The 16874-nt window shown below is 35.4% G+C and overlaps 1 protein-coding gene across 1 annotated transcript; it reads left to right on the top strand.

Moving 5' to 3' along the window:
* The first annotated feature begins 7548 nt into the window (after window positions 1-7548).
* LOC111916042 (isocitrate dehydrogenase [NADP]) lies at window positions 7549-12067 on the top strand. The gene is made up of 16 exons (XM_023911691.3): window positions 7549-7834; window positions 8531-8574; window positions 8650-8759; window positions 8858-8895; window positions 8982-9059; window positions 9137-9190; window positions 9284-9385; window positions 9680-9771; window positions 9864-9967; window positions 10070-10138; window positions 10220-10335; window positions 11075-11109; window positions 11203-11345; window positions 11415-11537; window positions 11642-11731; window positions 11830-12067. Exons 1-16 carry the CDS (start codon window positions 7786-7788, stop codon window positions 11831-11833), a joined length of 1251 nt encoding a protein of 416 aa, XP_023767459.1. The 5' UTR covers window positions 7549-7785; the 3' UTR covers window positions 11834-12067.
* Window positions 12068-16874: the final 4807 nt, after the last annotated feature.

Below are 16874 nucleotides of genomic sequence, written 5' to 3'. Positions count from 1 at the left end.
CCAGCAGCTAGAGTTTTGTCTACGGGACTTCAACAGTGTGAGGTGAGTTACCTTCCAGTAGAGGTGGGTCTAAGGCTACAATGTCGGCCCACTAGTATGAGTTGTTTGTTAGATGATTGTCTTTGTGATAATTATCTGGCATGCCATTATCTATTATGTTTGTGTGCTAGGATGCTCTGTAATACATGTTAGTAGCAGTAGGGGTAAAATAGTCCTGGATACCGGTTAAAAGATAACGAAGGGGTCGTCAGAACCCATGCATGCCTAGCAGTATGTTTATGTTATGTTATTATGTGGTAGTGGTAGGGGTGAAATAGCTCCCGGTTACCGGTTGAAAGATACCGAAAGGGAGGTTAGCTCCCGGTTACCGGTTGAAAGATACCGAATGAGAGATTAGCTCCCGGTTACCAGTTGAAAGATACTGAAGGGGAGGTTAGCTCCCAGTTACCGGTTGAAAGAGACTGAAAGGGGTAGGTCAACACCCATATATGCTAGGCGGTTACCGGTTGAAAGAGACCGAAGGGGTAGGTCGGGCACCCATATATGCCTGACAGTATGTTATTCGTATGGTATGTGGTATGATGGGGGAACTCACTAAGCTTCGTGCTTACGGTTTTCAGTTTTGGTTTCAGGTACTTCGTTTTCAAAGGAAAGGAGTCGGCGATTGCAACGCATCACACTATGTTTTTTCCGCACATGAGATCTTTGGGATTTCACTTTGATGTTGTTTTATGATAACATGCCTTGATTATTGACACTTTGGTTTTGACATGAGATGTTTTTATGGATGTTTTTATACTGTTGGTTTTATAATAACCTAATTAAAAATGAAATTTTTGGTCTTAAATTTTAGGATGTTACATTATTTGATGAAGTTGTGTTGTTGGACGTGATAAAGTTTGCAACTTTATCATTACACTTTCTCCTAGAAGTATTTTGGTCCACAAATTTGGTCTTTCATGGTCTTTAGGTACCATGTTTGGAGTTAGGATATAATTTTTGTCATCTTTTACCTACAATGGTGTGAGACATGCATTTGACACGCATGTCCATAAAGTTATGATTATTACGAGCCACGGGAATGCATTAAGGCCTTCTAGAAAGCTTGAGACTTGGACTTATCAAATAAAGCACTTAATGGATTAAGTGGTCTATCAACAGGCCCATGACACGACATAGGCCTGGCTGTGGTGTGGTGGCGGGAAGCCATCGTGATCTATTTTTGCGGACCACGAAGCGATCAAGGTGCTTGGCGGCATCATGATGGTCAGTGTTGGTTGACCGATGACTTTGACAGTTGATACTTTAATATTTGACCAGTTTGACTTTTGGTCAAATTTTGGTAGAATTGAGTGTTTAGCTAAGGGCTAGTTTTGGTTTGGCTTTAGGTAGCTTGTGTTAGAGCGTTTTCGTTGCTAAGGTTGTTGTTGACCTTCTGTTATTTTGCTCAAGTGAGTATTCTTACTCTGTTACTTATATCATATGTTGTATGTGAGCTGTTGATAGCTCAGGGTTTTTGATAACTGGAATTATTGTATGCAGGTTATTGATAGCTTGAGGATATTGATAACCCAAATTGTTGTATTTGAGTTGCTGATAGCCCTAACATGTAGCATTTAAGCCACTGATGACTCAGGGTTGCTAATAACCCATAGTTGTTTTATATGTTTAGTTGTGTTGTGTTGTATGTGATACTTTGGGAAACTCACTAATCTTTGTGCTTACAGTTGTGTATTAAATGATTTTTAGGTACTTTATCAGTGTGTGGATATATGAAGGCGCGACTGTACACACATATCAACAGCTTTATGATTCAAGATTCCATATTGTCTTCTTTTATAACTCTGATTTTGAATTACAATTTATGAATAAATAGTTTTTTCCTTGGATGTGCCATTATTAAAATGAATAATTATGGGTGGAAGTTTCCCGAACATGATTTGTCTTAGAAGGTAAGAGCCCTCATTGGCATTTCATGGGACGTGTCCCAAAAATTGTTTATTGATACTCCGAGTAAGTATCTATTTTTCTTTTACATTTTCATTTTTGCCTATTTTTTTATTGCTTATATTTCTCTATGTTGTTTGGACATTACCCTTGGTATTGTTTTCTATCTTTATTTTCCCTTATATAGTGAGCATTGTTAGAATAAGTGTCCAAGGTCATAACTAAGTTGGTCAAGGTCATGACTAAATTGATAGTATAACTTTATGGAATAAAAGTAAAGTCCTTTTAGGTTTCCCTCAAAAGCTGGAAATAACTTGAAATGACTTTACGGGAGAGATCTAAAATGATTGTTAATTTATTTTGTGATTGATAAATTAATTAGAAAGATATGGAATTAGCTAATTATTAATCATAACTAACCTGGAGTTAACCCGGGATTAATTGGAATTAATTAAATATGCAATTGGTGAATTGTAATTGTTCAATAGTTGAATAAAAAAAGGTAATTCTAGAACCATCCAAGGCATGGAAGTTTTAAGGAGCTTTCTAGGGTTTCTGGAAGCCTCCTGGTAGCATATAGGAAAATGATTTAAATTGAGGATTAAATATATTATTTAATTATTCAAATTTGGATTAATCTGCAAGTTACCTAGACTATAAATAGGACCCTTCGAAATCATATTTTCATGACTCGTCCTACCTAGAAGATGGAGAACAAAATTCTCTTCATTTTCCTCTCCCCTCTTGTCTTTCTAGTGTTCTAGGGTTTTGGGTGTAAACCATTAGAGGCATTCGTACTTTTGGCGATTGCTATCTATGGAGCATTCAAAGAACCCAAGAGTTTAACAATTTCGATTATAGTAGGTTAAAAGTTTTGTTTCATAAAGTATGTTGCTATTAATAGTGAAAATCCATAGATCTTGTTTTAGGTTGCATGTACCCTTAAAGTGTTAAGTGAAATTCTGCAAGTACATTGCTATTAAAACCTAAAAACCTAATAAGCATGTCATATGGAACTTAGAGATTATCTCATGGGAAACATGCCAAAGGGCATATTGATTTCCGATGATGAAGCCTTGGATGATGTTGCCTTAGTACCTCGAGTACCATTAAATGAGGAAGTTGGTGATGAGGGTGAAGGTTATGGATCTGATTTTATGGAGTTTTTTGTTTACAAGCTATAACCGACATTGTTATTTAACTTGTAATTAAATATGAATTACAATTTAAATTATGAAATGTAAAAAATATTTGTAAAAAGGTCCTTAGACTTTTCTGGTCGACAGATGGTGCACATTTGTACCCATTCTTGCACACAAGTCCAGTGAACCAAACCAAATCTGGTTCATATTTTCACCCCCATGCTTGTACAAGAGAGATCCTTTGTAGTATAAGTATTATCAGACTTAATACCTTCTTTGTAACATCCGGAATTTCAAGTATTATATTTATTCATTTTTATTTTTGAGTTTTGTGAGAGGACTCGGCGAGTTGGTGCGTAGACTCGCCGAGTAGAGACGCGATTTCTCACCCGGATTAATGACCGGACTCGACGAGTCGCATTGGTGGACTCGGCGAGTCCGCGCTGTTTAATGAAACTCTAATTTCTCGGGTTTGGGGCCTATTTAAAGGGCCTTATGGCCGTCATTTGTGCTCACCAGCCCCCAAAGCGAAACCCTAGTGAGCTTGAGCGTTTGGATCGAGAGAAGGAGCCATTGTTGACCTTGGTGGTGTTGTCTAGCAAGGGAAAGGAAGCTATAGCCAAGAGGAAGCAAGAGGATTAACTTCCTGAAGATCTGAGGTCCAGAACATCACGTTTGAGGTACTGTTTTCGAATCATTTTCTGTTGAGGTGATGTTCATGTTGATTTAGGGCATATTGAGCCCTTTTGTGACTAGATCTAGTGCTCCCATGGTCCCTTAAGCGAGTGAGGTTCTGGATTTGGACCCATGGAGGTCCAGAGTGCCTCTTTGTCCAAGCTTTATATGAGTCTATGGAGGTTTTGGTTTGGGATCATTATGTTTGAGGTTTAAACACCATTTATGAGTCAACAGGTGTGATATGAGCCCCAAGACATAGACTTTACGTGATAAATAAGCTTGGAAAGACTAGATCTATGAGTTAGTGGAGCATATCTGACCTCAGAAGGTCGTTTGGGGTTGTGCATGGAATGCACTCGTCGAGTCCATTGGCAGACTCGACGAGTTGGAGCGAGTGGTTCCGTGTTTTCGAACCAGGGGTTAAGGAACCGAGTTGGGTGAGTGACTCGGTGAGTCAGAAGGGGATTCAGAGGAATCGGGTCCTTGAAGGGACTCGGCGAGTCCACGCCAGACTCGGCGAGTTGGGTTGACCGTTGACCGTTGACCAGAGTTGACCGATGTTGACTTAATAGAGTTAGTCAACCCTAGTGTGGAAAGTGTTAATTAGGGATGTATTTGTGTTATAGGAGGACTATAGCTCGAGTGATCGAGCACTAGTGATTTCAGGGATTTACGAGTTACCGAGATATGCGAGGTGAGTCTTCTCACTATACTTTACCTTGAGTAAGTAATTAGAGTTATGTGATACAGTATTGTATGCTATATATGTGTTATGTGTTGCACTGCATTATTCTATGTGATTTATGCTGTGCATGCTATAGAGTTAGAACCGGAAGGTTCACAGAGACAGAGCCTGAGGGTTCATAGAGTTGGGTGCACGGACCCAAAGAGTTATAGCCTCGAGTGGCTAATATGTGTTATATATATGGTATTTTGGGGAACTCACTAAGCTTTGTGCTTACAATGTTTGGTGTTATTTGTTTCAAGTACTAGTGAGGATCGCGGGAAGACGCCGGCCTGATCAGTACACACACGGGATTTTTATGTTATGAGATCTTGGGATTTTTATATGTTATGGATTTTAGTTTCAAACAATGATGTTTTATGAATACTAAATGAATTATGTTTTTATAAAATGTGAAAAATTGTTTTAATTTTTACGATGTTATATTCTTACTTATAAACCAACTTTCTTTTCCTTCTCCCACCGATATGGGATGAACTAAAAACCCATTAAAATCTTTTATTTATTTTTTCCAACACGCTCACTTTATAGATTAATTTATCATTCATCTTAAATCCGTTTTGGATGTGTAATATATCAAAACAAAGGTATCCCATAGTAGAACACAAACATATAACCATTTATTTATTTTAATAATGTTTTAGGGTTCAATTTTCATGTTAAAAAATAGGAAAAAAATCATTTTTTATATTGGTTAAAACCAATTTTCCAACAATCCCCCATATGAATGAAAATTGATCAAACATTTTCAAGCTACCTAGATAAAATCCAATATTTGAATCATGATTATGTTAAGTAGGTGTTACCGTTTAAACATTTCCTTAAGATACATATTTATTTTACTAGCGAACCAGTAGACTCAATGTCCTTGAACTGTTTTTTTGTTTGTGTAAATAATCAATATGTGTCTTCGATGATTCTCTCTGACCTAGTTAGGTTTTCATTGATGTGTCTGTTATGGTCATGGACACTTTCCTGGTTTTGTAAGTGCTCCTAGGAATGTGCCAATATATTTCCTTTTGAAGCGAACCAACTTCTCATTCAAATAGTTGATTCCATCAAAATCATTAAAATCTAATGTGTAATGATTTCCAATTATCATATATTGTTATAAGCTTAACCTGCATCACTGCCTGTTTTAGGAATGAGTTGGGGTTGACCCCCACAATGATTTACAAATGTTATAGGCATGTAGGTTGTCCTATTTACCCTAGATCCTGGGATCTATAATCAACTAGGTTGGGTTTTCCTTTGTAGTAACTTATTAATCCATTGGTTTTAGTCCTATTCCTCATAACGACCTCTTACATCAAACATTTCATTAGCAGATCTGCAATCTTATTTTGACCATATGTAGTCATTAAAGATCAATTATTTGAGAATTGTTGTATAGTGTTATGCCTTTCACAAATACGCCAAAACTCCCATTATTTACATCACCATATACAAATATAGGATATACTAGTTCATATTGGGGTGTCTCTTAAGAACTTGAAGAGTTACTTAACCTCTTGTTTGAACTTGTATAGAATTACAAATTTATTGTTTTATAATTTTTAGCAAATGTCGACCGATATCAATATGATTATAACTATACCAAATTCACCATTATTGAATATTTCTTGTCATCACATCTTTCTCTATAAGTGATAAATCTTGCACCTTTGTGGATTTTACTTCAAGATCTAGTGTTTTGGTCATTTTGGTCCCTTTTTGCTATGTTATTCAATGGAGTTTGGAAAATCTAGGTTTATGAGTTGTTTGGGTGACTCTTCTAGGCTTATTGAGGTGAAGGGAGGCATGCTTAAACTCTTTTTGATCCATGCAAGAAACCCCTAGTCTCTTTGGCTTTATTTTGGATCTAGGGTTAGTGTTTAACATGTTTGAGACTTGCATATTAGTAAAGTTTTAAGTTTTATCCATTAGACACCTCGTATGACGGTGTCTGTAAAGTTATAGCCCTTGACTTAACAAATTAAACACTTTTTAAAGCTTCTAAATCGCCTAGTGGATGCAGAGCGACCATCCCTTGGTCATGACGTGAAGCGTAGAAAGAAAACCGATTATTTTGAGGCTTATCTTTCAACCATATAAGTGTAAAAATCATCTCCAAATGATTTCTCAACACGTGCCCTTTAACTTTGTGAATGCTTTGTTTCTTCATCCATTTATTCTTCATGAGAAGATTCTTTGTGACCAACTTTCTTTTCCTTCTCCCACCCATATAGGATGACTAAAAACCATTAAACTCTTTTATTTATTTCTTCCAACACCCTCACTTTATGAGATTAATTTCTCATTCATCTTAGATCCGATTTGGATATTTGATATATCAAAACAAAGGTATCAAAGACGAGAATACAAACACATAACAATTTATTCATTGCAATAATATTTTAGGATTTAAATTTCGTATTCAAAAATGAGAAAAATCCATTTTTATAAACTGGTTAAAACCAAATTTCCAACAAATAACTCTACTTCATTGATGCTAAAGACACCTTTTAAATTATTTGTTGGATATGTCACTCCCTTCCGACTATGGGTGAACATGGGTCGGTCTTGACAAAAAACTCAACCCAAACCAAATTAATTCGGTTTTTAAAAACTTAAACCGAACCCACAACCTCATGTTTGATTGTTCAGCGAGAGCAAGAAAACACAAACTCATGACCTTATATTTGATTGTTTAACGACTTTACAACCACACCAAGCTTCCTTTTGGGTTATATTACGAAATACATAAATATATGTACACATAAATAACAAAAAAAATATATGTTATAAAAGATCAATTCAGTTTGGTTTTTATCAAATTTTACATTTTTTAAAACCGAAACCGAACTTAATATTTCGGTTTAAAAAAAAAACAAACCCAAACTATGGGTTTCGTTTTTATAAGTTTTTCGGTTTTCGTGTTCGATTTTACTCGCCCTTGCTTCCGACCCCCTAGCTATATGGTTGGTGTTGTGTGTTCCTAGATCATATTTTATGTGGCATTGAAGAACAACCGAACACACAAATTCGGTGCAAATAACATGATATATTTTTATGTTTTGTAAATGGTATAACATTAATAGGCGTTATATTCAAGAAATTCCAACGGCATCGAGTTCATAATACAATTGGGTCAAATCAAGGCTGCCGCCGTTATATAAAGGTCACTTTTCCCTTGCTTCACTGGCCATACCAACTCTCCATCACTGTCTCACACTCGTCTCGCTCTTTCTCACTTCTGTTGCCGGCCCACAGATCTCCGATCATCCGTAGGAAATGGCTTTCCACAAGATCAAGGTTGAAAATCCCATCGTTGAGATGGACGGTGAGTCATACAAACATCTATGATTTCGTTTCTGTTTCTAACTATGTCTTCTCTGTTGATGCTCCGATCTTTCAAGCTTAGCTTACCTGAAGTTAAATTGATCAAATTGCTGTTCGTTTTCTGTTAGTTAATTGATCATATCGAACGATATGATTAGCGATCGTCTATACTCTCTCTATAGGTTTTATTGTTTGAATATTTAAACGTTGTTTTCTGATTTTGATCTCAAATTCTCAATCCTTCCTTATTTAATCTCCTATTTTTCAGCAGGAAATACGTTTATTGAATTTTACAGTCTTAAATTGAAAGAATTATGTTGATTAATCTTTGAGAAATTAAATATCCTCCTACCTTTTAATCCTACAAATTTTCCTACCCATTTAATTGATGACATGTGTCATATTAGTATCCTAAAATATCATTAAATCTCATTAGATGAACATTAAATGTTACACGTGTCATCATTTCATCGTGTCATCATTTCATTGGGTAGGAAGATATTTAGGAACAAAAAGTAGGAGGATATTTAATTTCTCTTAATCTTTTGCAGAAAAAAAGCATAACTTTTATATACAAACTTCTGGTTTTGCAGTGTAAATTTTGTTCTCAAGGAATAACGACTGATAGTAATTAGTATGCGTTATTCATATTTCCTGAATGTAGTCACTGAACTTATAGCTTCAATTTTTGATGCAGGAGATGAAATGACTCGTATCTTTTGGCAATCAATCAAAGAAAAGGTTGTTTTTTTAACTGTTTTGAAGATGACTATTGATTATTTGGATCATATTGCTTATGTAGTTCATATATTTCAGCTCATCTTCCCCTTTCTAGATCTTGACATAAAGTATTATGACCTTGGCCTTCCTAATCGTGATGCTACTGATGATAAAGTTACAGTAGAAAGTGCTGAAGCCACTCTAAAGTACGTCTGTATCAACACTAGATTCATTATAATACTCTTTTATTTTCTTTTCATGATTTCTTTCTGTTACATTGTTGACTAATTTTATAAAACTTTAGGTACAATGTTGCAATTAAGTGTGCCACTATTACCCCAGGTAAATTATATAAATCCATCCTGTTACTTTTAGAGCAATGAATAGCAGTTTCGTATAGAGAAAATGATTGAATTGCTTATTTACAGATGAGGCTCGTATGAAGGAGTTTACCTTGAAAAGCATGTGGAAGAGTCCCAATGGCACAATCCGTAATATTTTGAATGGTTAGTGTCATTCCTCAAGTGCACATCAAATATGGTTTTCAATATGTATGTGATCATGAAATTTGCATTTTCTTCAGGCACGGTTTTTAGAGAACCAATTCTCTGCAAAAACATCCCTAGGCTAATTCCAGGTGAATATTATCAATCTAGAAGATGGTTTGTTATCTTTATTTCTTTTTTAAATAACATGGCATTATATTCATATATTTGTTGTTTATATTCAGGATGGACAAAGCCTATATGCATTGGAAGACATGCATTTGGTGATCAATACAAAGCTACTGATGCAGTGATTAAAGGACCTGGGAAACTAAAGTTGGTGTTTGGTATGTTTGTTACTTCTCTCCCCATTAATATCTGTGTTTAATGCAAGAAATAGCAATGTACTTCTGTTGATTTGTTTATTATAGCATCCTACTTTCATTTCTTCTTATTACAACTTTGTACTTTAAAAAAGTATCCAATTATTTATAGCAATGTAGTTTTTAGTGCTATAATTTGGTAGATTATTCAAAATGCAATGCCCTAATAAGGGAAAAAAAATATAACCATCAGTTAATTTTTAAACATTTTCTTGTTTCATGTCAAAATTTTACAAGGGTCTTAATTTATTTTTGCAGTTCCTGAAGGAGAAGGTGAAAAGATAGACTTGGAGGTTTACAACTTCACTGGTGCTGGAGGGGTAGCTTTGTCAATGTACAACACTGATGAGGTATGCCTTTAAATTTTCAATTTTTTTCAGCATATTGTTATGCCCACTATTAAATCTGATTTATATTTTATTTTGTTGACACTTTTAAATAGTCCATTGGTGCTTTTGCTGAGGCCTCAATGAACACAGCTTATCTGAAAAAATGGCCACTTTATCTTAGCACCAAGAATACAATCCTCAAGAAATATGATGGAAGGTATATAAACTATATATATGCAACATTTCATTTCTATCTGTTATATACTTATATATCTACATTTAATCTCCAATTTATGTATTTCGTTTTCTTTCAATAAAGATTCAAGGACATATTTCAAGAAGTCTACGAAAGAAACTGGAAGTCAAAGTTTGAAGCTGCTGGGATATGGTGAGAATAGTCAACTATTTATTTACAATTTCTTAATTTTCTTTTTTATAAAATTTTCATTAAATTGTGATTCATGTGTAGGTATGAACACCGTCTTATTGATGACATGGTTGCTTATGCTCTTAAGAGTGATGGAGGGTATGTATGGGCATGCAAAAATTATGATGGTGATGTTCAAAGTGATTTCTTAGCTCAAGGTAGTATTACACTCTATCTACCCAAATCCCATACTGAGCTTAGATGTTGTATGCAGTCTGTGTACTGTGTACTGTGTACCGTGTATTGTGTACTATTTACTGTGTATTGTGTACTGTTTACTGTTAGAGAGACTGCTTCTATAGATGACCTAGAACATAGGTCAACAATGGTACAAATAAATCGTATATACAATAAAGCATAAAGCACGGATACATATAGTGTTACAGCCAATAAAGCATATATCATGGATACAGATAAAAATTCTTTAAGCAGATATACATGCAATAAAGCATAAAGTTGATATTCAAACAATAAAGCATAATAGAGAAGTAACAATAAGCATGAAAGAAAAGCATAATAGAGAAGTAACAATAAGCATGAAAGAGAAAAGGTTAATCTCATAAAAGACATTATATTTTGTGTTTCATGCCCTTTTGGTGATTTTTTCTGACAAAATTTGTAAAATGTGAGGTTTTTTGATAAAAACTAAAAAAGTTGAGGGTTTATTTGGAAGTAGTTAGAAGGTTGAGGGTTTTTTTTTGGGGAAAAAAAGATAAAGTTGAGGGTTTTTTTCGGAAAAAATGAAAAAATACAAGGTCTTTTTCTGGCAAAAAATAAATTTGAGGTTTAATCCCTAAAAAACAAAACTATCACAGTAAGGGTTAAAGAGTAATATGTGTCACCTTTTTAAAATATGATTTTTGTTTCACGACTTAATTTAATTTCATGCATTTACAGGTTTCGGATCTCTTGGATTGATGACATCAGTTTTGGTATGCTTCATTATTTATATTTTCTTGATCCATTTCCGAATTTAATATTTAAATTTTCTTAAATAATTGTTTTTTATTTTAAAATTTTGTTAGGTGTGTCCTGATGGAAAGACTATTGAAGCTGAAGCAGCTCATGGCACTGTGACACGTCATTACAGGGTTCACCAAAGGGGAGGGGAAACCAGCACAAACAGCATAGCCTCCATCTTTGCATGGACCCGTGGGCTGGCCCACAGGTTCAATTTTATTTATTTATTTTTGACAAAAGTAATTCTTTTTTACTAAAAATAATTTTATATTTTCAGGGCAAAATTAGATAACAATGCTAAGCTTCTTGAGTTCACTGAGAAACTTGAAGCTGCATGTATTGGAACTGTTGAATCTGGGAAGATGACAAAGGATCTTGCACTCATTCTTCATGGATCCAAGTATGTGACTCGACAAAATGTCTTTAATACCCTTTGACAAAATGGTTAAATTGAGAGGGGCAAAAAAGTAATTTCACTAACTTTTATTTATGAATGGTGTTCAGGCTAAGTCGGGAGCATTATTTGAACACAGAAGAATTCATTGATGCTGTAGCAAATGAGCTGAAAGCAAGACTTGTGGGGAAATCATCATTGTATGGTTTCTGTCTTGTTTATTGAGTATTAATTTGTTTTTAAATATTGTTATTTTGATAATAATAATAATAATATTATTATTATTTTTGATATGCAGGTAAGTGGGGGAAGATTTATATTGGTGGATTTTAAGAGTTATGTTTTATTGAGGATTTCATTTGATAAATTTCATTCTTAAGGGGTGTTTTATGTTTATTATTTAATTGTTATAGTTTGAAATTGCAATGATTAATTTTTTATGTTTGAACGCAGTGATTAAGATTATGATTATATGAACACTTGGGACAAGCTACGTTTAATCTAAATAAATTGTATGAATTAATGGCTTTACAAGATGACACTTTTTGGTTGGATTGAAACTCAAACATAAACGATGTATATTTCATTTCATCTCATTTAATGGATGTTTTAGTGCTTTTATATTTAAACTAACAAAACCATATGAATAGATAGTCCCAAAAACTAATTTCGCACTAGTTTTTCGTGATCATCTATGCACGAAATTAAAAAGCCAATGACAAATTCAAATTTTCCCAGTAGGGCCTGATTGATCTGAAACATAAAACAGGAAAAAACAATATTGTCTTATTGTTGAATAGGCATTGATCTGAAACATAAAACGGGAAAAAACAATATCGTCTTATTGTTGAATAGGCATTGATCTGAAACATAAAACGGGAAAAACCAATATCGTCTTATTGTTGAATAGGCATTGATCTGAAACATAAAACGGGAAAAACCAATATCGTCTTATTGTTGAATGCCTATTTCGCTTGAAGAGACTACGAAATATGTGAATATTTTGAAAAATATACAATTTTTACATTTTTAGCTAATGTTTAATAAACAATTAAAAATGGGTATCTTGGAGTATATTTGGAGCTTAATTGGAGTTAAAGCACTTGAGGAAACTGAAATCTGGAAGGAAGCAACTGGAACCAAATACATTAAGTTCGAATAATGTGTAAACTTGTTAACACGATCGTGTAACCCTCCTGAAGACCTTTTGGACAAAAAATTTCATGCCTAAATGATTGGGAAGCATATACATAATCGTGTCATTGTTTACACACAAGTATTTTTGTCCCAAAAACGTTTTATGGCTTTTAAATCAATCCGGGAAGACCACGTCAAGTTTACACATTTGTGTTTTTTCTAAGGTCCCAAAATAGCAACGTATTTCATTAAACCAACCCAGAACATGTTTTTTCATGTTTACGCGATCATGTTTCCCACTTACACGATCGTGTAAGTCTCTGTATCCTCATCTGATGTTGTCCGCTACCTATAAATACACCATCTTTACTTCCAGATCAAGGCATACTTTTTTCCAGATAAATTTCTGGCGTTTTTATGTTTCCTGACAATTTATGAAGATCTGAAGGATACGTTTTGACCAGTTAGTTTCGTTTAGTAAGATTTGTTGTTTAGATTTTATATTTATTTGTTTTGATCGATTTTAGCCATGCCTGGCTAAAATCCCTAGATTTCAATTTCGTAGACTCAACTAATTATGTGTATAGTCTTTAGGTTGATTTATGATTCCATCTAGTTTTTGATGGGTTTTAGCCATATGAACATTCCTATGTACACATACAAAACCCTAATGCTTGGATCTAGATTTCTCTAATTGAACATACATTGAATCCAAGACTTCTAATGACTAATAGAGTATAATAACAATATGAAATCAGAGATTAGAAGTTTACCTTGAATCACTTGCTTGATCTTCTTGTCCTTGAAGCTTTAGAGTCACAATTGTCACTCCTCTAATGGTTTACAAACACCAACTAGCAAGAAGATGATTTAGGAGAGAGGAGAGGGGATGAAAATCGGCCAGGGTTTCCTTCCAAACACACAAGTGTCGATTTCTATATCCCATGTGGTCTATTTATACTTGTAAGGCTCCTAGGGTTTCACCTTTAAACCCTAATTGGATAACTTAGGCCCTAAGCAATCCTAATCCCTTAATGATAAGCCTTTGGACAATTTCAAGGCCTATCCAATGACCCTAAAACCGCCCCCCTTACCATTAGGGATTTATAGCCTAAAGTACAACTATCAAACAATTGACAGTTTATACCCTTTTATTTAATTTATCTCTTTACGTCACCAAATTAATTCCTAATTAATTTATGACTTATATTAATCAAATAACAATATTAGTATTCCTTATATTATTCTTATAATATATTAATAATATTCCTTCTCTCATTATAAATCATCCTGTCAAGTTGCTATGGTGAAGGCAACCCAAAAGGACCATGCACAACCGGGTCAAATACTTGCCTAATATAGTTGCAGCCTTAGACACTATTCCAACAGTCTCCCACTTGGATAAGTCTAGTAACTATATGCACAAGTATATTCCGATTAGCAATTGTAGCTCTCAAAGACGCTGTCAAACTCTGATCTAATCAATCTTGTCCTTTAGATAAGGGATCGTATAGTCCTCTGTTTAGATATCATGCAGACATTTCTATGGAACCGATTGTCTAGCATTTGGTTTCTCGATCTCCGATTTATTTGACATAGAACTTAATCGAACACATCAATTCAGTTCTGACCGGGCCGACACATAAGTCAAATCAAATCATCGAGCGGCCGAGATATCACTTTTAACCTCTTAGGATAAAAGCAACAGATAAACTTCGACTTATATGCATTTACTTATTCATTAATTAATCATACACAACAATGCATTTTATAACATCAAGTTACTGATGCGGTTTCGCATTATCAATGTACAACCAATTAACAAATAATAAACCATATATCTAGGTTTTAAGACCATATGATATTATCGTCTTGCGATCACCCCTTTTTTTATCATATTCCATAAGGTGATTCCAGCAAGCGCGGGTTTGTTCCAATGCTCAAAACTAGTTCATAAGCACTCATGAATGTTGCAGCAATCTTTTGCTATGTCTAATACCATTTAGACAATCTACATACCAATTCATGACAATCTTCATTCATACCTACTTCCAAAATATGAACGATTGTGGACTATTTGAATAATTCGATTATTCTTAATAAATTCAATTATTTTGGAAGTCAAAACATGCAAAGTGAAACAATAGTCAAATGATTAACATAAGATAGTAACATTACTCATAAATAATACTCTTTTATTTAATCGTCAAATGTTAATTACATTTATCTATTACATGTTTCCAATACTATCTAATCTATACTAATATCATCCTTCAGCCCAATACTCCTAGCATGCTGCAAGTGCTTAACCCTACTCAGTCCCTTCGTAAGCGGATCTACTGGGTTATCTTCTGATGATATCCTCTTCACAACGAGTTGTCCTTCATCTACATGATGTTTAATAAAGTGGTATTTTCTGTCGATATGTTGAGATCTACCATGATCCCTCGGTTCCTTGGTCAAGGCAACCGCTCCTTCATTATCACAAAAAATCTCCATGGGCTCCTTTATGGCAGGTACAACTCCAAGATCATCGATGAAGTTCTTTAACCATATTGCCTCCTTTGACGCCTCGCTCGCTGCAATGTACTCTGATTCACACGTTGAATCAGCTACGGTTTCCTGCTTGGAACTTTTCCAAGTTACTGCTCCTCCATTAAGGGTAAAGACCCAGCCCGACTGCGAATGGTAGTTGTCTCGGTCGGTTTGAAAGCTGGCGTCACTATACCCTCACACCTTCAAGTCATCACTCCCTCCGAGGACTAAGAACCATTCCTTCGTCTTCCGAAGGTACTTAAGGATATTCTTGACCGCAATCCAATGGGCTCTGCCAGGATTCCCTTGATATCTACTAACCATGCTCAAAGCAAAGGCTACATCAGGGCGAGTACAAGTCATAGCATACATGATTGAGCCAACTGCGGAAGCGTATGGTACTCGGCTCATTTATGCTATTTCGGCTTTGGTACTCGGACTTTGAGTCTTACTCAACTTGGCATTACTTTGTATCGGTAATTCTCCCTTCTTCGAGTTTTCCATACTAAAACGTTTTGGTACTTTGTCTAAGTAAGTGTTCTGACTAAGTCCTATTAGTCTCTTACTTCGCTCTCTCACTATCCTTATTCCCAAAATATAGGAAGCTTCTCCGAGGTCCTTCATAGCGAAGCACTTCCCGAGCCAGGACTTAACTTCCTGCAGAGTCGGGATGTCGTTTCTTATGAGTAGTATGTCATCGACATACAAAACGAGAAAGCTAACTATGCTCCCACTGGCTTTGACATATATACTCGATTTATCTTCACTTCGTACAAATCCAAACTCTTTAACTTTCTCATCGAAGCAAAGATTCCATCTGCGAGACGCTTGCTTAAGTCCATAGATGGACTTCTCAAGCTTGCACACTCTATTCAGATGCTTCGGATCAACAAAACCCTCTGGCTGAGCCATGTAAACATCCTCAGCCAACTTTCCGTTAAGGAAAGCGGTTTTGACATCCATTTGCCAAATCTCATAATCATGAAATGCGGCAATAGCTAGCATCACTCTAATAGATTTAATCTTCGCAACTGGTGAGAAGGTCTCATCATAGTCAACTCCGGGAGTTTGAGTAAAGCCCTTCGCAACCAATCGCGCCTTATATGTGTGTACGTTTCCATCCACGTCGGTTTTCTTCTTGAAGATCCATTTGCACCCAACGGTATTACGTCCGGGTACATTATCAACCAAATTCCAAACTTGGTTGTCATACATGGACTGGATCTCGCTGTCCATTGCCTCTTTCCATTTTGCAGACTCCGGGCCTGCCATGGATTCCTTAAAGCTATTAGGTTCATCTAGATTTACTAGTGTACCATCACTAATATACGTGTCCTCTTCGGTAGTAATATGAAAACCATAAAACTGGGGTTGAACTCTAACTCTTTCGGAACGTCTAAGAGGTAAGGACTGGTCAATAGGTTCAATCGGAGTTTCCTCCTTGGGTTGAATGCCAGCGGTAGAGGTTCCTTCATCTATCAACTCTTGAATCTCTTCAAGCTCGATTTGCCTCCCACTGTCTCCTTGGCTTATGAGTTCTCGCTCTCGGAAAACTCCTCTCCTCGCAACGAAGACTACATTGTCCTTCGGTCTATAGAAGATATATCCAAAGGATTTCTACGGGTAGCCAATGAAAATACATCGCTCACTACGAGGTTCGAGATTGTCGTG

The sequence above is a fragment of the Lactuca sativa genome, chromosome 2, assembly GCF_002870075.4.
Source record: "Lactuca sativa cultivar Salinas chromosome 2, Lsat_Salinas_v11, whole genome shotgun sequence".
Classification (NCBI taxonomy): Eukaryota; Viridiplantae; Streptophyta; class Magnoliopsida; order Asterales; family Asteraceae; genus Lactuca; species Lactuca sativa.
The sequence above is the reverse complement of the archived record's forward strand: the minus strand, read 5'-3'. Positions and strand labels throughout refer to the sequence as shown.